This window comes from Carettochelys insculpta, chromosome 16 (genome assembly GCF_033958435.1).
Source record: "Carettochelys insculpta isolate YL-2023 chromosome 16, ASM3395843v1, whole genome shotgun sequence".
In the NCBI taxonomy this organism is placed as follows: Eukaryota; Metazoa; Chordata; order Testudines; family Carettochelyidae; genus Carettochelys; species Carettochelys insculpta.
The window spans coordinates 2,860,142-2,883,030 of NC_134152.1; the positions used below are offsets into that span (position 1 = coordinate 2,860,142).

At 58.0% G+C, this 22,889-nt stretch overlaps 1 protein-coding gene across 2 annotated transcripts in view; it reads left to right on the top strand.

The window, feature by feature from the left end:
• SBK1 (SH3 domain binding kinase 1) overlaps nucleotides 1–9,564 on the top strand; it is a 49,615-nt gene extending 40,051 nt beyond the window's left edge. Inside the window, exons 2-4 of one of the 2 annotated variants that reach the window (XM_075010867.1) lie at nucleotides 171–373; nucleotides 1,347–1,549; nucleotides 3,848–9,564. In XM_075010867.1, the coding sequence (XP_074866968.1) occupies nucleotides 171–373; nucleotides 1,347–1,549; nucleotides 3,848–4,639 (1,198 nt within the window). In that variant the 3' untranslated portion in view covers nucleotides 4,640–9,564. The remainder of the gene's footprint in view (nucleotides 1–170; nucleotides 374–1,346; nucleotides 1,550–3,847) is intronic. The other variant, XM_075010868.1, reaches the window with a different exon arrangement.
• Nucleotides 9,565–22,889: the final 13,325 nt, after the last annotated feature.

Genomic DNA, 22,889 nt, shown 5'->3' on the forward strand with positions numbered 1-22,889 from the left:
CTATGCCCTGGGGCTCCCCCCAGTGGTTTTTGAGGCTTCATTACTGCAGCTCCCCTCGGCCCAGCCGCACCCGAGAGCAGGCGCTCAGTGAGGCCAGGCAGTCTGCGCGGCCCACCTCCCCGTGTGGCCGCGCCCCTGACCCTGACCCTGACCCTGTCCCTGCCTTGCAGCATGACAATGAGTGCCGGCTCGATCGAGCAGGAGCCGTCGCGCAAGCTGGCCTGCTGCGGGGTGCCCCTGATCACCGAGGACATGCAGTCGCTGGCCATCCGCACCCTCTCCGGCACCGACATCGGCAAGCACTATGACCTCATCCGCGAGCTCGGCAAGGGCACCTATGGCAAAGTGGACCTGGTGTCCCACAAGAGCACAGGTGAGGCCAGGCAGGGCTCGTGGGCGGCTCGTCAAGCCCTGGGTGCGGCTGGGATGGGGGGAGCTGGGGGCCGTCGGGGAGTCAGCCCAGAGCTGTTAGGGGGATTGCCCCTTCTGGTGCCCGTCTGCTGCAGCCAGCTGACAGACGCCCGCTGGGAGTGGCTCACCCGGGGGCATTTCCAGCCTCGCAGGCTGCAGGTAACGGCAGGCTCCCTGGCCCCAGCTTGGCTTCTCTTCCTGCTGGATCCTGCCTTGCAGGGGAGTCAGGAGCTGCTCAGGCAGGGACCCCAAAAGGGACCCCTCAATATTGCGACTCCCCAAGTCTAAATGGGAGGGTTTGCACCTCCCCAGGGCTCTGCTGAGCTGGTGAATAGGCGAGGAGGTCTGCATGGCGCCTGCAGGCTGCGGGGAGCAGGCTCTGGGCTGGGGGTTGGGGTGCAGGCGGGGAGCAGGCTCTGGGCTGGGGGTTGGGGTGCAGGTGGGGTACAGGCTCTGGGCTGGGAGTTGGGGCGCAGGCAGGGCGCAGGCAGGATACAAACACAGCTTCCCATCAAGCCCCAGGAAGGGGCTCAGGGCAGCAGCAGGGGAAGCCCAGCCAAAGCCCAACCCTTTGCATCACACTGAGACCCCCCACCCCCAGTGAATCCCTTGGCCTCATTCCAGCCAGCCACGTTGGTATGTCGCACACCTCCTCCGTGTCACACGTCGCCTCCACACTGGTACCCCTAAGAGAATTCATTCCACTTGGGTGGAAAACATTAGCAGGAGCCCTGCTCCAGAGGCCTGGTGGGCGTGGGCCAGGCCATCGTGAGAGCCATGCAGAGCTGGGTTGGCACTGAGAGCAGCGCCCGCTGGGACTGCTCTGGTGGGGTGGGTGGTGCCTGAGCTGGGTGCTGTGGCGAGGGCATTGTGTCCCCCAGCACCTCCTCCCTGGCCTGGGAGGAGCCCTACGGTGCTGAGCCGTTTCCCCACAGGCACCAAAATGGCACTGAAGTTTGTGAACAAGAGCAAGACGAAGCTGAAGAACTTCCTGCGGGAATTCAGCATCACCAACACGCTCTCCTCCAGCCCCTTCATCATCAAGGTCTTCGACGTGGTCTTCGAGACGGAGGATTGCTACGTCTTCGCCCAGGAGTACGCGCCCGGCGGGGACCTCTTTGACATCATCCCACCACAGGTACCAGCTGGGGAGCTTCCCCGCCTGCCTCTCCCCTGGCCCCAGCTGCCTGACCTTTAACCCCCGGGCCGCCCCAGCTCCTCTGCCTTCTTGCCCTACGCGGCCTCTGCTCCTCAGAGACCTAAAGGCAGACTGTGTCCTCCAGCTGTGACCAGTCGGACGCGCCCCGGATCCTGCTAACCAGCCTGTGGAAATTGCCCCAGGAGCAGGGCTGATAAATACTGGCTGGGGTCATTGCAACCTCCCTGCGTACGCTTGCCCTGCAGTTGTAACTGGCTGCAATGGGCATGACTTCTGCCCGAAAACCTTGCCAAGTGATGTTGCGTGCGGCCAAACTGCTGGCATGTCCCTCCCCAGAAGGGGCCGCATTTCAGTGGTGGGTGAAACGGTTTCTGTCTCCATCGTTTGCAGAGTGTTTTGGGATCCTGGTAGATAAGCAGCAAACAACTGTGATTCCTTAGCCCTGTGACAGCAGGGGGAGGCTTCAGCAGTGCCCCCGAGGTCAGAGCCACCTCCTGGAGCTTGCCGGCCCCCCAGCGCCTCTCAGAGAATGTTCCCCTCTGCAGGGAACGGCCCAGGCCTGGAGCTGTGGGGGAGTGGAGAGATGCGCAGCCAGACCTGAGCGAAGGGAAGGAGGAAGGGTGACCACAGAGAAGAAGGAGATCTCCCCAAATAAAATTAGCCATAATTGAGTTGGAAGCGTAATGAAATCTTAAAGCAAGTAAAAGAAAATGTAATTATGCCGCCTCAGCAGCCCCGGTAGCACAGACAAGAGACAGGGCGTGTGTGAGGCGTCCTTGCAATGCACTCTCCCTTGTGACCCAGGAAAGGCTCACCCACGTGCGCCTCGGCACAGTGAGCTTTGCGAGGCTGGCATGGGCTCAGGGGTGCGGACTAGCCTGGGCCCGGGCTGAGATCTGCCCAGGGGACTGGTCTCACCTGGCCTGCAATGGGCTGTAAGGGGCAGGGAGGGGTGAGGACCTTGTTCCCTAGGGAAGAGGAGGGACTGTATTCCCTTCCCTCCCCAGCTACGCCCCCCATTCCTGCCCAGGGGGCAGCAGCTCTGACCTGCAGCCTGGCTGCCCCCTCAGACCCTTCACTTGCCAGAGGGACGGAGCCGGTTTCTGGGCTGTCATTTCAGACTGACGATGGTCTCCAAATTTCAGCCCGGCTTCTGTGCTACTTGCGGACGGGGCTCCCAGGCAGCTTTGTCCTCAGAGACAAGAGTGAGGGGGGGCCCCTCAGGGCAGCACGCCTGTCCCCTCCCGTCCCCGGGCCAGCGTAGGGTGCTTCTTCGGGGCTTTGGCCTTCGGAGCTGCCACTGCTGCCCTTGGGAGAGTGTTGCCCAGCCCGGGGGCCTCGCTGCCTGAGATGTTCCCGGAAGCTCAGCCGTCACTCTCCTCCTTTTACCTGCCCAGCCCCTGAGCACCCCACACTGCTCCTCCGCTCGCTCCTGCGTGGTCACTGCGACCTCCCTTTCTCAGCCCCTCAGCCGAGCGCCCTTTGTCTCCCCTCTTCCCTTCGGCTCCACCATTCTCCTCAGCCCCCCTCCCACTGTGCCGCCGTCTGTCAGGGGTTCGACCGGCCCTGGGGGGCAGAAGCTGAGGTGGATCTCCAGCCTCGCCAGCGGTGCTCTCGGGGAGAAAGTCCTCGGCTGAGATCTGGCTGCCGTTGACTTATGGGTCCAGCACTGGGAGCAGGCTCCTCAGCTGGGATTTGAGGATGACGCCGGAGCCGGGGGGGATGCTCCCACGAAGGAGCATCACTGTGGCTTGGCCAGATCTGGGCATCTCCTTACCAGATACTGACCAGAGGAGAGCTTGACTGGCTGGAGGGAGGACTCGCTCTGGTACAGAGCCCAGTGTGCTGGTGACCCCTGTGGTGCTCGGAACGTGGGGCTGGTGCCATTTCAGCACACAGCTCTTCTGTCTGCCCAAGGGCGCACAGAGGCCTGGGGGCCGGGGGCGCTCAAGCACTGGTAAAGGAGTAGGAGTACGGCCTCCTTAATTCACGCGCTTAACTGGGAGAGTCTGCGTGTGACCTGGAGTGTGCCAAGAGGCGGTGGCGGGCACAGGGCCCAGAACCCGTGTGAGGGGCCTGGCTGTCTGGGGCCGTCTCCAGCAGAGCCAAGCGTCTCTTCACGCACGTGCTTCTGTAGCTTAACCCCCTGGCCTGCCCCCGTCGGTGCCCTGGGCAGGGCTCCGAGCAGCGCTGGGGACCAGGCCGGGCCCTTGGGCTGCAGCTTATGGGTGGAGATACCCCCTGCCCTGTGCTAATGTGGTGCCTCTGCCCATACAGGTGGGCCTGCCCGAGGACATGGTGAAGCGCTGTGTGCAGCAGCTGGGTTTGGCCCTGGACTACATGCACAGCAAGAACCTGGTGCACCGGGACATCAAGCCGGAGAACGTGCTGCTCTTCGACCGCGACTGCCGTCGGGTCAAGCTGGCCGACTTCGGCATGACCCGCAAGGTGGGCTGCCGGGTGAAGCGCATCAGCGGCACCATCCCCTACACGGCGCCCGAGGTGTGCCAGGCCGGCCGGGCCGAGGGCTTCGCCGTGGACACCAGCATCGATGCCTGGGCCTTCGGGGTGCTCATCTTCTGCGTGCTGACGGGCAACTTCCCCTGGGAGGCGGCCGCTGCCTCGGACACCTTCTTCGAGGAGTTCGTGCGGTGGCAGAAGGGGCGGCTGGCGGGCCTGCCCTCCCAGTGGCGCCGCTTCACGGACAACGCCCTGCGCATGTTCCAGCGCCTCTTGGCCCTGGACCCTGACAAGCGCTGCCCTGTCAGGGAGGTCTTGTACTTCATCAAGTACGACCTGATGTCGGAGGTGCGCCGCCGGCCCTCCTACCGCTCCCACAAGCACGCCGGCGACAAGGTCTCCTCCGGCCCCCACCGCCACGAGACGCCCAGCTCCTGCACCCCCACCCCGCTCAAGAGAACCATCCTGACGGAAGGCGGCAGCAGTCCCCGGCTCTCAGCCGCCGAGCCGGGCCTGCCCTCCCCGGGCGCCGCGAGCCGGCCGGACGGGCGGCAGGACAAAGGCAAGGGGCAGATGGTCCTGGCCACAGCAATAGAGATTTGCGTCTGACCAGGGCTCGGCAGGAAGGAGGGGGCCTCGTGGCACCGCTCTGCTCCGTACGGTCGGCAACCACGACGTCAGCTCCCTACCTCCCTGCCCCACGGGTGGATGGGGCCTGCAGGGGGAGGGGATTCCTTTTTGGGGGGATAAAGGACTAGGAGCCTTGTCTCCCAAAGCAAAAACTACACACCCGGCGAGCGCTCACGGACGGTGGGAGTGCGGGCAGCCGTGCACGCCGGAGGGAAGGCCACAGCGCGGACCTGCAGCGCACCAGAGAGGTCCCGGCTTGGCGGCTGGGAGGAACCGTGTGTGGCGTGGCGCCCCCCCCTCGCAGCTTCCAGGACTGGGTTGGGGGGCTGCTTCCCCTGGCGGGCTGCATAGCCCCCCGGCTCTGCCAGTGGGCGGGGTCGGAGCTCCAGGGCTCCTCCCATCGGGGGGAGCGGGAAGACATGGGAGGGAGGGAACGGGCGCCAAGTCTTGGCCGCATGGATGGGAGCCATCTTGGGGGCAGCAGGCGGTCAGCGTTGGCCCATGCAGACCGGGCAGTATCCCTGCTCTGGCACACCGTTCCCTGGGGCAGGGTGGGTGCTGGAGCTCGGGGCAGGGCCACGCTACAGGATCCCCATGAGGGAGGGGGGGTCTGGGGGTACATGTAGCACCTGTCGGGGGGGTGTGTGTGTGTGTGTGTGTTGGGCCCAGCTGTTGTCCCATGGGCACTGAGGTTCCTATGGGGCGCAAGAGGGCAGAGTGCGTGACGGAGCCCGGCTGCTTGGGGCTCCTGGGGGTGGCAGCGGTCAGAGACGCTCTCCTCAGCCGGCCGTGTGGGGCCGGGGCTAGGGGAGCAGGCCGGGGCCTCGGGAGGGGTGCTCGCGGGTACCCAGACGCGCATGACTTGGCATCTGCTTCCTAGGCGGAGGGGCTCTTGCCTGTGTCTGCCCCTGCCACCAGTGCAGCTCCCGGGGAGGAGGAGAGCCCCCAAGGAGGCCTGTGGGGGGCTGAGGCCGGTCCAGAGCAGAGCTGGCTGGTGGAGTTGCCCAAGGCGACGCAGTCACCTTGGCAGGGGCGCTGGCACAGCTGGCACACCTGGCTGGAGGTGTTGGAGCCAAACCAGCTCCTCAGCTAGACCAGTGCTAAATCTACACACACGTATGTAAACACCTGCTGAAAACCAAACTACTTGTTACTGTCCATATCTGCAGGGCTGGCCTGGCAGACCCTCCTGTGCAAACCCGGGGGCATGTCCCCTGAGAGCCCAGGCCCCTCCCGGAGCTGTCCCCGTCTCTGGCCTTGCCCCACAAGTTTTCTGCTCCGCTTCTCCCCCACCCGGTCCCCTGCCCATGCCCTGCCCAGAGGGGCCCGGGGAAAGGCCGTTGAATGGTGGCACAGACACACCGAGGGCAGCAGCTTCAGGGCTTGGGCGCAGGCAGGCGGGAATGACCTTCCCCCCAGGCATGGGCATCTCTTCAGGAGAGCCTTCCATGGCCACAAGCTCCCTGGCTGCCCAACGCCTGTGTGTAACCTGATGGTGTGCTCAGCTCTTCTCTGGCTGTGGGAGCAACTCCCCTCCCACCCTGTGCTCCCCACATTGCTGGGGGGCTGACAGGTCACTGGTGTGACGGGGGAGGTCCCAGCCCCTTGGCAGCGGCAGGGCACCACAGGCAGGCCCATGGCCCCTGCCCTGCCAGCGAGTACTGGGGGCCTCACCCTGACAAGCAGGGCCACACGGAGAGGGGAGAGCTGGGAGCGTGTGTGTTTGTGCAAGTAACGGGGGGTGCGCGAGTGAGAGAGAGAGAGCTGTGCGTGTGGGGGGGGGAGGCAGCGAGCGAGAGGTTGAGGGGTGTCTATAAGCACTTCTCTGATCTCCTCTTGAATTAGACCTGGGGGCGCAGGTGCCTTCTTCATGGTCAGTGACTAGCCCCCCACCACCACCCAGTGAGGGGCTGTCTGGGGCTCCGGCTTCCGGCAGGCAGCACGCATGGGCTCAGCTCAGCTGCCGTCTCCCCGCTCTGGCCTGAGCACAACTGGACAACTGTGGCAAAGGGGCTCTTTCCCCATCAAGGGCATGCACCAGGCTTTCCTCCCGAGATCAGGGACAACAGCTCCTGCTGGAGGGGTGAGAGGGGTTCCCCACCCTGCGAGTCACCCCGTGCCTACACCACCTGCACCTCAGGAAGACCTGCCCTGCGGAGTACTGCTGGCGACGGGCGTGGGGGCGGCGGGCCGGATTCTCCCAGCTTGGTGCAAACAAAGCCCACAGCTGCCTGGGCCAAGTTCCCAGGGAATTGTGGGGAACTGGCGGGGGGAGGCAGGTCATGGGAGGATCGGCGGCGAGGGAGCGGTATCGCCTGCGTCTTCTCTGCAGTGTGGGGAGGTTAGCTGCCCACGCGTCCGCCACAGGGTGGGTTATAGCTCCTGGCCCACCCCAGCTAGCCCCAGTGTAATGCAACACCAGGCAGGGTGAGGAGCAACTCTCAGGGAGGTGCTGGCTTAGCTCTGCAGCCGGCAGAGCCTCGCTGGGCAGTGGGCTTGGCCCCCGGCCAGTGGCTTGCATTGAGGGCACAGTCAGCACGGCTGTCTGGGGGTGGGGCAGCGCTGGGGCATTAGTGCCACACGGCTGTGCTGTCCACCCTTCTCCCCCCACCTGTCCCAGACTCCCTGGGGCTGGCTGTGCGCCCCAGGGGCTGTAGTGGGGGCGGAGAGTTGGACTGGCTGAGCTGGGACGTGGTACCTGTGAGCAGCTTCCCCCCCCGCCCCGCCGCCTGTGGGCGCAGCACGACTCACCCTACAGCACAAAGGGCTATCACGCTACTAAGCAGCAACAGCAGTTTACAAACACCCCAGCCGGGCACAGTCCAAGCCCCGCACCGGGTGCCACTGGACTTGGAGAGCGTGTCCTGTATGACCGTAGCACACGCTCAGGCCTGGCCTTCTTCCCCCACTCCTGCCTGAGCACTAGTGGGGACACCAGAACCTTTGGGGCCAGTACCTGGGGTGCATTGTGTCTGATAGCCCCTTGCTCCATGGCTTGGCAGGACTGATCCACCAATCTCTACCTACCCATGGTGAGGAAGGGCCAGCACCCGAGAGGCTTCTCCCAGGCTTCTGGCCTGCTGCGCCCAGGATCGCCTGACCTTCCGTGGTGTCACCAACCCTGTCCGTCGGTCTCATTCCCCCACCCTGTTAGAATATTCACCTCACCCCTTCTCGGTAGGCCACGTTCTGGGCAAACGCAGCCCGTTTGTCTGCCTGTTTAGGTATCACCCCCGTGCTCTGGGGCAGACCAGGGCGCAAATATTTTTAGAGGTAGCATTGCACAGATTTAGATAATAGAGTCGCAATTTCTCCTTTTGCCTTAGGTCCCTCAATGTCCTCGATCTTTTGTGCAATAATGTAGATAAGGAATAAGAACACCACCTAGAACTTTTTTTATTTTTCCGGTTGGTTTGTTGATTTTGGGGGGGGGGGGGGGAGTGAGTGAGTGTGTGTGTGTGTGTGTGTGTGTGTGTGTGTACACACGCGTGCATGCGTGTGATTATTTTTTCCCTGTTGCATTGTTGTCATTGTTAGGTTGTCGAAGGGTTTCGGGGAGGGGTGGTGGTAATTCCTTCCGTGGTCGGGTCTGAATATTCTTCCTGTAGGAGAGGTTATAGTATCACAGTGTTACCTCAGTTTCTGTCACTGTTAAAAAAGAAAAGACAACTATTAAAAAGGACAAAAAAACACAACAAAATGGCTATATTTAAAAAAAAGAAAAGAAAGCAAAAACTCTCAAGGCCTTTTTTTTCCTTTAATAAAATAAAAGTGATTCCCTGTTGTAACACTGCAGTGCTGTTCCCCACAGGGCTGTCCTGTCGGAATGGAGGCGCCTGTGTCCACCCTAAGGGTGCAGAGTCCGTGACTTCTGTCGTTAACCATTCCAGCGCTTCACCACCCGTCTAAGGGAATAGTTCTTCCTAATATCCAACCTAGACCTCCCCCTCTGTCACTTGAGACCATTTCTCCTCATTCTGTCTTCTGCCACTGCTGAGAACAGCCTTCCTCCAGCCTCTTTAGAGCCCCACTTCAGGAAGGTGAAGGCTGCTGTCAAATCCCCCTCATTTTCCTCTTCTGCAGCCTAAAGAAGCCCAAATCCCTCAGCCTCGCCTCATAGGTCATGTGCACCAGCCCCCTAGATTCATCCGCATCCCTTTGAAGTGGAGGCGGGTTCCCCCCCCGCCCCACAAAAACTGGACTTGATATTCCAGATGTGTCTGACCAGCCAGCCAGAGAGCTCCTGGAACAATCTGTTCAGATTCCCCATCCATCCAGCCTAAAACAGCCCACAAAGAGCTTGTCCTTTGGCTGCCTTACAGACTGAGGCCAGTAGGTGAGACTGGCAGCCAGAGCTTGGACTGATACTGCACCAGAGCAGCGGAAGGGCCCATCTAGCCCAGCATCTTGGCTGCCAATGTGCCAGCTGCTTTGAAAGCCAGTGTCAGTCCCCTTCCATAATGCACCTCACCATGCAGGCCTTGTGCCCTGTGGAGAATTCTTCTTGACCCTCACTTTTGCCCTGGAGCATGGCTGTTGACAGTCCTTGTCGTGTCAGTGCAGGGGAAGGCCCAGCCATTACTCCCTGCAAATGGGTTTCTCCAAGTCAGGACCCTGTATCCTACAGGCTGCAAAGGTGGCCAAGCAGAGGCCCTTCCCTGACCTTATCTGCAGCTGTTAGCACTGTGCTCTTCTTGGTGGGGTGACTGCTTCTTGTGTAGGCAATGCCGAGGCGATGAAGCATCACTTACTCTTCTCCCATTGGTTTAGCGCCCCCCCCCCCCATCATCCCTTGGGATCCCCCTAAGACCAGGGCTGTTCTTCAGTGGGGCGGCGGGTGGGGGGGGAGGGGGTGAACCGTCTTCAGAGCCGCAGTCTGGCTGAGACACTCCCATAGGCAGGCTGCATCAATGAGCGCTCCATCCTGTCTGGCTGACTCTGCATTAGGTGTCCAGATAGCAATTGGGAAAGGGGATGGGGGGGTGTGTGGGGCGGGGAGGGTAAGAAGTGCCCCTGTAAGACAAGCCCAGACTTTTGGCGCTGTCCCAACAAAACTGGGACAGCTGGTCACGTCGGGGTGCACAGAGGTCACAAAGCTCTCCCTGCTGGGCAGCCCTCCAGCCCTTCGTTTGGGCAGCAAGTCTAAGAAAGTGCAGGGATTCTGGACCGCAGTTCACGACGTCATTTGCTCTGAATCTGCTGAAGAAACCGATGTACCGAAACCGTTGAGCTGCCCCAGCTGGCTGCAGGCCAGCAACCACACCAGGACAGGTGCAGCAGGCAGGGAGTGACCTGGCTCCTTTCGAAGCCAACTGGCGTTTGGTGGCTGGCTTCCGTGAGAGCTGGATGTGGCAGGTAAATGGACATGATGGGCTGCTAAAGTTGAACTCGATGGCTCAAGAGGTGGAGAGAGTAGATGTAACAGGCTGGAGAACGTCACTGTCCCCAAGTGACCAGGATTGGCCCTGCAGCTTGAGTAGTTCCCCAGCTGGCTGCTTTTGTTGCAGATATCATGATGCATCAGTGCAGCCCATTGGTTGTGTCACGACGGCATCGTGAACGACATGGTGCTTAGACACGGTGCTTGCACTGAGCGCCAAGGGAGGGCTGGTCACTGAATGGCAACGCACAGACAGGGGGCTGTTGTCAGCTTTCTCCCACTGTCCCCTTCCCGGAAAAGGGGAAGAAAAATACTCCCAGCCGGAACATGGGGCTGTAAATAATTCCGAGTCCTTTGACTTGTGAGCAGGAGGTTTGTTTTTTTGTTTTTTTTTAAAAAAATGTGTTATTTAAGTCTACAGTGAGGACAATTGTTATACAATAAAGCCAAGGAGAAACCACACCAACAATCCATCCCAACGAGTGGAGTTTTTCCTGGGTGGGGCAGGTTCCCTGGGGCAGGCGTGCCATCTGAAGGCCTGGGGGAGGCGCTGTATGTATTAGACATGGGGGTGTGGGGGGGGGATGGTCCCTGCCCTGCCATGTCGGCAAGGGCCATTGTTCTGGGTCACATTGAGGGTGCTCTAGGAACAGGCATGGCTCTGCTCTACTAGCATCATTACCATTTCTGTTACAACTGTGCCCAGAGGCCTCACTGCTGCATGAGCCCAGCCTGAGGGAGGGTCCTCAGAACCTCACAGGCTAACCACACCTTGGCAGGGCGGTGATCCCCATGATCCGTGGTCTCTGCAAGCCAAGACAGCAGCTGTGACTTGCCCAAGATCAGCCGGGGCCTGGGAAGTGAAACATCTCCTCATTCCCAGTCCAGTCCCTGCACGTGACCAGCCGTCTTCCCCTGGGAAAGGCCTGTGGCCCAGACCCTCCCTGCTAGACAGGGAGTTAGGCACCTTCTGGGAGCAGGGCTCGCCTCTCACCCTGCTCCACCCATTGCAGGTGCAGCCTATGCCCAGACCTGGTACAGGGCACACAGAGGCTGTGCAAGCCTCCTTCCTGGGCTTCACCTTGGGCGCCATGGTCTCCCTGCTGAACCTGCCCACCAGGCGCAGGGGCCTCCGGAGGGATACACCCACCTGGACCGTCAGTGAGCTGGACTGAGCCCAGCAGCCTGCAAGAAGGAGCTGCTGTCAGCCATTCCCACCCCAAGCTGGGCTCAGCCCCAGCCTGCAGGGACAGGGTCTGACCAGGGTGGGCATGGCCCTGGTACCTCTGCCGCATGAGACGCGCGCAGTGAGGGGCTGGCACCAGGCAGTGCGTTGGGAAGGCCTTGGCGCCCGGAGTTCACTCCAGCAAGCCGAGTGGCACCCCCCATTACAACCTGGGGCCCTAGCATGGGGCTCGTCCCACTGGGCAGAACCAAACAACAGCAAAGGCGTCGTTCAGGAGCGTCTGCCGTTTGCTTCTTCCTGTTCATACAGGTGCGTGGCAACTGGGCGAGGTTCGTCTCCATGCCAGTTGGAACAGGCCCAATCTGCCCCCCCGCCCCCCCACCGCGGGCCACAGTGGGGGCAGGTCACATCCTGGGTGAGGGGGTCCCAACCTGTGACCTGCGCCCAGTGGCAGAAGGCGCCAGACAGGGCTGCCATGTAGGGGAGGCTGGCTGTGATGCTGAAAGGCTGGTTTGACCCCACATCCTGCAGCTTAGCCCCAAATAACAGCCCCAAGAGCTGAGGCCTGTGTGGCGCTCATCTCATGCCTTTTGTCCCCCCCATAAACTGGCTCAGGCAGCGGCGGGGGGTGGGGGGGTTCATGGGCTGCTAGTGGCTTTTCACAGGCATTGCCCCAGAGGGGATTCCTGCTCCTTGCTGGGGGGCTGGGGCGGGGGCAGGCCTCGACAGTCACTGCCCCTGAAGGCTGGGGAGGTGGGCTGGCTTGCTTCAGGGCTGAGGGAGACGGCACGGAAGTGGGGCGAGGATTCACAGTCCCCGTAAGCCGAGTACATGGGCGGCTGCCCAGCTGGTTACCAGTGCACCTGTGGCTGGCAGCGTGTGTCTAAGAACATAAGAACGGCCATAATGGGGCAGACCAAAGGTCCATCTAGCCCAGTATCCTGTCTGCCGACAGTGGCCAGTACCAGGTGCCCCAGAGGAGGTGAACCGAAGACAAGGATCAAGCGATTTGTCTCCTGCCATCCATCTCCCGCCTTCGACAAAAGGCTAGGGGCACCATACCTTACCCCTTGGAAATAGCCATCTATGGACCTAACCTCCAAACATTTGCTGAGCTCTTTTATAAACTCTTTTAGAGTCCTGGCCTTCACAGCATCCTCTGGTCAGGAGTTCCACAGGTTGACTGTGTGAAGAAAAACTTGTCTAGCAGTGGTGCACGTCCGCACACGCCTTGGTGCACCGCACAAACCTTATCTCCCGCCCTCCCCCACCCAGTGGAAAACGCTTGCAGAGTCCCGGCCAGGAGGCAACCTTGGAGGGTGTTTGTTGCACAGAGGCCTATGGAGATGGCGGCAGAGCCATTGGCCACCCAGCCACCGCAGGGCTGAGCCGGCTCTGCCGAGGCTGCCGGATGTCGAGGGTTACACTGGAAGTTACTACGGAGCAGGCGCTCAACACCATCACACAGGGGGGCTGCACATTGGGTGTGAGGGGCACCGGCACAGCAGTGTGGAGAGCCCAGGACGGGGCTTGCAGGGAGGCCGTCGGTCAGAAGTAAGCGGATGTGGTAAAGCTGGGGGTTGGGCTCCAGGGCTGGATGGTGGGGGCGCTGCAGGTTGGGCCTGAGCGGTATTGGAAGAGCTGTAGGGGGAGCCCAGCAGTGGGGCAGCAGGAGGGCTGCGGGCCCGGACTGTCGGGAGTGCCAGGCCCCCTCCGTACACGATTACCCTGCCCAGGCTGAGTGGCGTGCCTGGCAGCGCCGAGCCCCCACACCACAGCTCTGCCCCACATAAGGGGGGCAACTGATAATGCCTAACTGCATTCCAGCCACATCCACGCGCTCATTTCAATTTCCTGGTACTTATGCAAATAAAGGTGGATTCAATTAAGGGCAGATTTCATTAAAGTCTTCTTGGGAAAAGGGAACGAGAGAAGGGGCGGGCGGGCGAGCGAGCGAGCGAGAGGAAGGAGAGAGAGACAAAAGCTGTGTCAGCCCCAGGAGATAAATGACTGCAGGCGTAATGGCTGGGGGGCGGGCTGATCCCACACACCAATCTGTGCTGCCTTTTTTTGGGGAGGGGGGGGCACTCTTCCTAGCGGGGCGTTCAGCTGCGGCTGAGCTGGCATTGTAGCAGGTGCTGGGAGGAGAAGCCTGAATTCCCATGAAGGCATCCGCACTCTTCCTTTTTGTGTCTGGCTCGGTCCAGGCTGCCGTCAAGCCACCTCCTTTCGTCTCCGGTGTTTGTGCACGCGCTTGCTGTCGGTCTCTCTCGCCATCTCCCTGACATGTGTTTCCTGGGGCAGGGCTCCTGCCTCTGCTCTGGCAGGAGCCATAAAGCTCACCCTGCATGCGGCCGTTGCAGCCTGGCAGGGCTCTGAGTTTCATCCTTGGGTCCTTTTTTCGTCCCGTCTGGTCCTTTCCCCGTGTCCTGGCACTAGAGCTTTGGCAACACAATTCATTTGAAGACACTGCAGCGCTGTTCTACAGAGGACAAAAGCAACAACAAGTCTTGTGGCACCCGAGAAAGCGAGAGACTGGGCACCACCCAGCTTCCCTTTTGCCTGTTTTGTAGCAGCTCGGCCTGGTTGACACCTATTCCGCTGATCATCTGTTTGGAGCCCTGAAATTGTCTAGAGGATCACAGGAGTCTGGCTTTGTAATCTCTCACTCCATCCTCCCTCCCATGACGGAGGACGTCGGAGGGCCCCTTGCCCCCTCCAGGGCTTTCTCCACCAATCCTGCTTTCCCCCTATCTCACGATCACCCTGTAGGCTTCAATTACAGCACCCTATCATGCACAGCATGTTATAATGCGTGAGAAAAGACAGGTGGGCTCTGCCCTGAGGGTGACAGGCCAGATCAGACAAGCCACCTGGGGAATTTTCAAGCTCCCCTGCTCCCTCTGAGCTTCCCAGAGGCGGCACATTTGAGTAGCACCGTGATCTGAAATGCAAATGTGAAACCGATCTCAGCCAGGAGCTCATGTCTCTTTCGTGCATAGAAGCAGCTAAGCCGGCCCGGCTGGGCTAGTGCATTGCATGTTGTGTGTTGGATATAAATGGACGGGGTCAAGACCCCAGGGACCCATTATCAAAACTTTCTTCCATCCAACAGCAGAACCTTCAAGAAACCCTGCAGCCAGCTGCGAACAGCAGCGGGGAGTCCCCCGGGGCTCGAAAGCCCTGTGTATTCTTCATCTCATTTTGCACTTGCCTGTAATCTTTCCATCCGCTTCCCCTGCCCTAAATCGACCGATTCCAGCCCAGGGCTAGAGAGGTCAACTGAATCCTTGGTAACCTGGCTCCAGCTGGCTCTGAACTGGACTCTGCCCATGCTTGTGTCAGGCTGGCTGCAAGTGTGCCATTATTCCCCTGCCTCTCCCTGGCTGGGGTGTGGGCATGTGCTAGGTGCCCCTGCTGCCTGTTTAGTAAGGTGTAGGCAGAAAGGCAGCCACCACCACCTGGTTTGGGTGAACTACACGAGAAGGCTCTGAAATGCCTTACCCAGGGGAGAAGTCCACGTGGGTCTATTACACACCCGTCCTTGGGGAATTCAGCCAGAGTTACAGGCTACCACCGAAGGCCTGTGCTGAGAAACAAAGGAGAACAGCCAGAAATGGAACCAAAACTGGTGGGCTAGAAAGTAGGCCGACCAGGTGGAACAGAAAAGGAGGGCGGGAGCTGTCAAGACTCTGGGCGGAATCATGATGCCAGGCCAAAGACAGCTGCAAGGAGAGCGTGTCACCACCTGGCTGGCATCCCAGCTCCCACAACCCTGCTGGACCTTCCCTACCCTGATCCTAAGAGTGCTGACTAGGCCAGCAAGAGGGATCTGATGATATTAGCGTCTCCCAAGCAGCGCCTGGGATGTGAGCCTTGGGTTCCTGCTCTCAGCCCCACCCCACCCACGTGCATCATTTTCCTCCCCACCTGTTCTCTTCCCATCCCTGTCTATCAGATTCGTAGATTCCACGCCCAGAAAGGACCACTGTGATCACTTAGCCGCACCTACCTGCATGGCACAAGCCAGAGGACTTCCCTGAATGAATTCCTGTTAGAACCTAAGACCAGCCAGACTGAGTTAGACTAAAGGTCCATCCAGCCCAGTGTCCTGTCTGCCAAGAGTGGCCAATGCCAGGTGCCCCAAAGGGGATGGACAGAACAGGTGAGCCATCCCCCGTCGCCCATTCCCAGCTTTTGACACCATCCTGGCCCAGCCTGGCTAATAGCCCTTGGTGGACCTGTGCTCCATGAACTGATCTAGCTCTTTTGTGAACCACTGTAATCTTGGCCTTCCTAACACCTTCTGGTGAAGAGTTTCCACCTGTAGACTGGGAGCTGCGTGACGAACTACTTCCTTTTGCTTGTTTTGAGCCTGCTCTTGGGAAGCAGAACCTTTCGGAAACCATCTGAACCTGTCTGAAAAATCAGCAGTGATGGGGAATCCTGGATACACTGCTCGAAAGGTAAAGTATCCTCCTGGTTAAAATGTTATGCCTCATTTCCAGTCTCAGCTCGCCTAGCTTCAGTCTCCAGCCGTCAGTGCACTACCTACCTTCCTCTGCCCTCTCGCATCAAATCTGGGTTCCCCATGCAGGTTCTTACGGACTGTGAGCAAGTCACAGCTTCACCTTCTCTTTGTTAAACAGACTCTCCATGCGTCTGCCACTCTAAGACACTTTCTGACCCTTCAATCACTCTCAGGGCTCTCTCTTGAACCCTCTCAGAGTCTGCAACATCCTTCTTCAGTGGCTCCACCAGTGCCAAATACAGAGGCGAAATGACCCCTCTGCTCTTACTTGAGATTCCCGTGTTTGTACGTGATCAAGATGTGGGCAGCCGGGTCTCGTGGCAGGAGCCAGACATCAGACCAGGAGCCAGGAACTGGTCAGAGGAGCAGGTGTGGATGAGACTGGTTTAGCACCCGTTCCACATCGCTCAGTAACAGTGGCCCAACCTCTCCGTTGCTCACCACGTCCCCGGTGCTTGGGGCATTTGCAAACGTTACCAGTGACAAGGTTATGCTTTCTTGGTGGTCTCCGGTAAAAAGGCAGGGCCAAGCTCTGGTGCCTGCAGGCCCAGCCCAACCTGCAGACAAACAAACCCACTTGACGACGACAGTTACTTTTTGGGATGTCTCAGGCAGGCAGATTTTACCCCATTTAATGTGGGGGAAGATTTATTTTGTGTCGCTTTGGTTTTTTAATCACAATGCCAAGCAGCACCTAATCGGGCACCTGGCAGAAGTCTATGACTGCATCTGTATTCCCTTTATCAACCAACCTTGTAATATCATAGAAATATATCACATTCGTTTGACAGCATTTAGTTTCCACAGGCCCATACCGAGTGGCATTGATTATATTACCCTCCTTTAATTGTTTAGTAATCATGTCCCTTATCAGCTGCTTCATTATCTTGCCTGGGATCAGTGTCAGGCCTATAATTACAGGGGTCATCCCGTTTACCCTTTTAAAATATCAGCACAACCATTCCCTTTCTTCCAGTCCTCTGCAACGTCCCACGTGCTCCGAGGGTTATCGGAAATCAGCATTAACGGGCCAACAGTCTCTTTTTACCTTCTGTTTAGTAAGAACAGGCAAAGGGACAGGAGCCCGGGCCCAGGCGGGTAGAGACATTCTCTGAGGGCTTGGCTGATGGCTCCCTGGAAGGCCCTGGCCTGTCACAGCTGCTGCTGGTGACCTCAGCTCAAATCATTTTGAGTTTCAGTTTCTGGGCTGGGGAGCTGACTGGCTACCTCCAAGGCTGTCCTCAGGGGCCAGAGTTTGGAAGAGATCCAGGCTGCTTGCGGGGAGCCGTACACCATGCTGCTCCTTGCTGGGCTGTGGTGGCCCTTGGGGTCCCTGCAGGCACCGCCATCACTAAGCAGGGACATCAGGTACTGCCCCAACCCTTTGGCAAAAAAAAACCCGCCCAGCTTCTCACAAAACAGTGAGCTCAAATGCCTGGTGCCAGACTTGTTTCCAGGCACCCTAGTTTTCTTCTGGAACATGACGGGGAAGAGATCTTACCATGGCCAGGAAGAGAGGTTATCATCCTCTCCAGCTGGGCTCTGGAAAGTCAAAATGATCTGTGCTGAGAGCACCAGCTGTGGCCATGACAGGGCCAATCAGTACCCTGCAATCTTCTCAGCCATGCCCGCAAATGCTTCCCAGTTGCTAGCAAGAGCTTGCTGCCCTATCACTACTCCCCAGATTGCAAGGTGACCAAAGAGATCAGTGAGTCTGCAAGCAGCTGCACAAGGCTTGGAGTAATATGGCTGCAATGCTGCTACATTTGAATCCTGACCTGGGGCAAAAGAGCCAGTCTGAGCCTCAGGACAGGTTTCAGACAGTGCAGGGCGCACGAGCAAGGAGGCAGGTTTGTCATGGAAGCCTGCAAAGGCGCGTAGGGGAGCAGGGGGCGGATTGGAACCGCATACTGACTGTAGTGCGCATTACCACCAACTGCCGTGACTTCGCTCCACGTTGGAAGTGGAGTACAGCATTTGCACCAGACAGGCACTTTGCAGAGGATACACGCTCCAAGCAAACCAGCTAGAGTCAGTGCGAGCTAACTCCTCGGCGCCCTGGGCAGATTCGCCCAGCACAAGGCCCTGTAGGGATTGGTGCAGGAGTGGCGGCTGGAAGACCGAAGAAGCTGCTGGCGTCAGGAAATAGAGAAGAGAGTCTTATCCCCATCTGCCCGGCCTTTGCTACATCGCGCTGCAAGACCGAGAAAAATTGGCAAACAAAGACGATCCAAACCTGGAGCCGAATGCAATTTTGCACAAGATTAGTGAGTCCCCAGGGCTGTGGCTTGTCACACGAGGCAGGGACAAGAGCCAACAGGAAAGACCTGGTCTGGCACCTCTGCACGGAGGCAGCACAGCTGGTTTGCACTAGTGGGCCAGGAAGCAGGTGCTTGGGTTGCAGGTCATCAGACAGGTGCGTAATTTGCTTTCGGGTCAGGATGCAAACGATATTCTTCAAGAATTTGACGAGCAGCCGGCTGGGCTGAGATGTATGCTGGACAGAGTACACCACATTGCTGTAGATCCCAGGGCACTGTCAAAAATACATGTCCCACATAAAGTCCCATTAATGCTGAGAAATGAAGTTAAAAATACGTGACTAAGTGATAAAACTAGGTGTTATTGAACTCAGGCAGACATCAGCTGACTAGGCTAATAATATGGGCACTAATAAAATCAAACAAGATCCAGGTTTGTAAAGACCTGAATCAGGCCAGCTAACATGAGAGCTCTCCCAGGAGACGTGGGGAGAAGGGAGGCATGCACGGATTTCTCAAACCAGGACAGCAAGCAGTGTGGGATGCAAGTTAAGAGTTTTGCAATGACAACTACACATCGGCATCTCTGACTCTGCTTTTGGACAAATACAGGTTGAACCTCTTGAATCCAGAATTCTCTCATCCGGCAACATCCGTAATCCGGCGTGATTCTAGTTAGCCTCATGGCTAAGTGTCCCATGCTCCCATCAAGTCTGTTTCTAGCCACCAGCCCTGGCTCTGTGTTCTGTGCTGTTATTTAGCTGTAATTTACCCCTAAAAGTCTTCTAAGAGCCCACTCAGCCGTGGAAGTGTAGGTAATGCTGCTAGACACTACTGACCTCCCATGGTCTGGTAAGTTCTCTCGTCTGGCACCAGTCAGCTCACAATCATGCCAGACCACGGATGTTGTCAGACTGGAAAGTGCTAGATTAGAGAGGTTCCACCTGTAATTGTTAACCAGCGACTGATTTGGGGCCCAGTTGATCGACAAAGGCAAGTTCTGCTACCTGCTAAAGCAAGAGCTCATCGTTTGGAACAAGTCTGAGATTAACAAAGAACCTAAGTTCTCAGCTGATGAGCGAGCACAGGGGCTGGTTGTGGTCTTACTGCAAGAGGAGTGCCCACTCACATAGCTCGCTACAGCTCTGACTAAAACACCACTGCCTGAAAAAGAAAAGCAGCTTTTTTTGGTCGCGAGTCCTTTCATGAATATGTCTCTGAGCAGAAATCGGTTGAGTCAGAAACTGTTGGGAGCTATATCACAGAGACCCTCGCGCAAAGCATCACCGGGACGTCAGGTGGCGATGCCGCAACAGAACTCATTAATGGTGCTTCTTATAGCTGACACACATTCAAGAATCCCCCAAAATAGTGAAAAGCAGGAAGAGGAATTTGAAGTGACTATGACTCACACATGACCCAGTTCAGAAGCGAAATCTGACAAGCACAGACCCAAAACACAGAATGCTGCAGCCTTACAAAAGCTTGAGTATAATTCTACGAGGGTGACTCCTCAGTGCTCCAAGCTTCAAAGCTGACGGGGACAACAGAGGTGAACTTGCTGCAGATGCTGGTTCTCGTGGTCTGCTATTCACAAGAGTATCTTTGCAGTCGTTCCCATAGCGACAGCAGTTCAAACGCCGCACCCCGGCTGGTAAGCTTACTGAATGGGTTAGCAGGAAAGGACAAACAGCAAAGAACTTGACTAACAAGAAATCAATCCCTGGCGGATTCAGGGGATGAATATTTAGCACTGTTACAGGTGATCAGCACATGCTAGTGTTAGACACCACGCCTGAGAGAGTTACAGGCAGAAGACCTGTTTTATTGAAGTGCTCTTCCTGACTTTTGGGGGCCAACTACCACCACCACCACCACAGGAGGAGGCTCTCAGGGACTTCGGTCAATCACCAGAACGTGATGGTTTTTTTCAATCTTCAAATCCTGAGCCCTGTGAAAGGTTCTGACCATCCATACAGCAGACTGGACCACAAAGACCTTTGGGTTTTTCTTCTAAGCAGCCTCATCTTCTCCTATATTACTCAGATGATGGGGTTTTTTTGGTATTTTTTGGTCAGCCTTTGGCTCACTAGGCTTTTCATGATGCCTTTTCCTGTCCTTTTCCTCTGTCTTCTTTTTTCAGGGATCACCTGTCACCGGTGTCAAGTGGATTGCTTTTTCCAATGGTGCAGAGCATAGATGGACTACAGAAAAAACACCCCGTGGCCCTGGTTCCTCCAGCTCCCCTTGGGCACCGTGATTGGAAGTGTCAACGTAGAAGACTTAAGGTCAACACCTACAGGCAGTAAGTTTGTAGGCGAGGGACAATGAACTGGGATAGACTAGACCGTGCTTTGGTCCTGCCGTTAGGGCAGGGGATTGGACTCAATGCCCTCTCGAGGCTCCTTCCGGTTCTAGTGTTCTCTGATTCTAACTCTGAATTAGCTACAAAAAGCTGTAAGTCCGGGGGCTTGAGCTGAAGAAGCTACAGTCACCCACGTTGCAAGTGGGAGAAAAGAACAGATTCTAACCAAAGAGTGTCTGGCAACTTATCAAGCACCAGCTATCCCATCCACATGGTCCCGGAAGGGAATAGCAACAGCTCAGCATCACCAAGTAGGTGTGTAGATAGCTCTGTTTCTCCAGGACGCCCACAGAGCTTATGCTTGGACAGACAGGACAAATGCCCACTCAATCAGTGACAACTAAAAACCACCAGCAGAACATGGACCAGCTCCGGGTGGGGGGTCCTCTGCGACAAACCATCAGCCAGAAGCCGCTGGGCAACCAGAGAACCGGGAAGGCTCAGAAATGGGAGTTACCGACTGAGGCCGGTGCTCTCCACTTCATCCTCACCATGTTGCCAGCTCATGCGGTTTTCATTTAAACTTTGCACTATTGGGGTCTTTCCAGGAGGTCTGGGTTTCTGAGAGGAGGGGGGAATCCCGGCGTTCTTTTTAAAGCGTAAGCTCGTTTGCAGGCCTCATGGTCGTGGAGAAAAGTTTAACACTGGGAGCCCGCATGGCTCCAACATTGGGAAAGAATAGAACCCAGGCGTTATTCGTCCAGTTTTTCCATCAGCACCTCTGTGTGCCAGCCATCAGGCCCCCATTGTCCCCATCTGCCCCGATGCAGATCCAGCAGGGGACCAGTAAGGCGGGGGAAATCCCACCTCTGTCTCCCAGCAGGAGGCACAGCAGGGATGAATTCCTATTCTTACGGGTGTTGTGGTAAAACCTCAGAGAATGGGCCAGGACTACACTGGGCCTGGGGTGTAGAAACACGGAGCCGCACTCCTAGGAGTGAGGCAGTGGGTGGCTCACAGCTCCTTCTCCTGACCTTTCTCTGTGGGAAGGGAACAGTGCGGGGGGGGAAGGTCCCAACTACTGCAGCCTCAGCCTCCCCCAGCAGGAGGCGCTCTCACAGAGGTGGATCCCCTGCCCCAGAAGCCTGGGAAGGCAGCTGAGCGTAGAATGTCTGTGCTAAAGAAAACCGCCCAGGCCTGTCCCCTCCACACCCTGGTGTCCTAAACAGGCCCCTGACCTCAGCAGGGCATGCGTCTTGCTGGGTCTCTTCCCTGCCAGCAGAGAGACCCGGGGTCTGCCCGCAGTTAGAGGGAACACATGCAGCTTGGGCAGTAGTGGGGAGCAGACGCCCGCAGCAGAGACGGGGAGGGAGAGCATAAAACCCAACCCACCCTCCGTGGCTCAGGCCTCAGCTGGCCAAGGAGACCTCAGCCGGCTGCAGCTGGTGACCCAGGGTCAGGAGGGGGGAGGGTGAATGCGGGTCCGAAAGAACCAGGGCCATGCTAGTAAAACCACCTTGTTCCACTCCTTGGCTCTCAACAGGGGCAGAAGCACCATTGTACAGTCAGCACTGGGGCAGCTCTAGGAGAGCCCTGTAGAAAGGCGAGGGACCATCAGCAAAGGGGGGTGCCATGGTTTTTGGATGTAGGTTAACTCCTCCCTGGCTGCTGACCAACACAGGCTGGTGCTCCCTTCAGCTAGCTCTGCGGAGGGCAGCCGCCTGGAGGGGAACCTGCCTCCATGGGGCAGCTACAGACCCCTCATGCATGTGAGTGAGGCGTGGGCAGAGGGCTGGGACTGGGAGTCCTGGCTCCACCCCAACACGCCAGCCAGTGCAGCCACACCGGTAAGCTGGGGACCATGTAGGTCTGGCCCCTCGTTCCCCACTGAAGCAGGAGGCAGATTGAGATTCTGCACCAGCTGTGTGCTGCACCTTCTATGGGGCTTATAGCATCGCTACCACCCCTCCCCGCTCCATTGAATAATTACTTTCTAGCAAGCTGGCCTGTGGTGTTCATCCTGTATTCCCTCCCCAGGCCCCCCGCTGTCTAGGAACAATGGGCTCCTGTCAGCATTGTGTGGTTTAAATTAATCACTACCCCTGCTATTGACTTCAGAGCATGAAAAATGGCCTCATCCCGCTCTCCGGTTCCCAGCCTCACAGCTGGGCTGTTTGCTCCTGACTGGCTGCATCTGCGGCTCGGCTTGCCACGGGTGGGCAGCTGGAGAAAGGTGCTGGGCTGAGCAGGCAGGAGAAGGAGGCTCAGATTGTCAAAGGACCAAGAAACCTGATTCCTGTGACTCTGAACAGCTAAATCCCTGTGGCAGCTTTGTAAATCTCAGCCTGACACCTGCTCCTCCCAGGACAGGTACTGCAGGGGAGAGGGGTACAGCAGCCCCCACTTCAGCTGCCCTGTGGCTGGGTCTCCCCCTTCCCCTCCAGGGATTTAGTTATGCCATCTGTGAGGGAAGCAGTTGCCCAGCAGGGCACTTCCCTACTGAAAACTGGTCTGAGTGCCTAGCTCAGAGGTCACCCGTGATGGTGAGGGACCCCCTTCTGGGCAG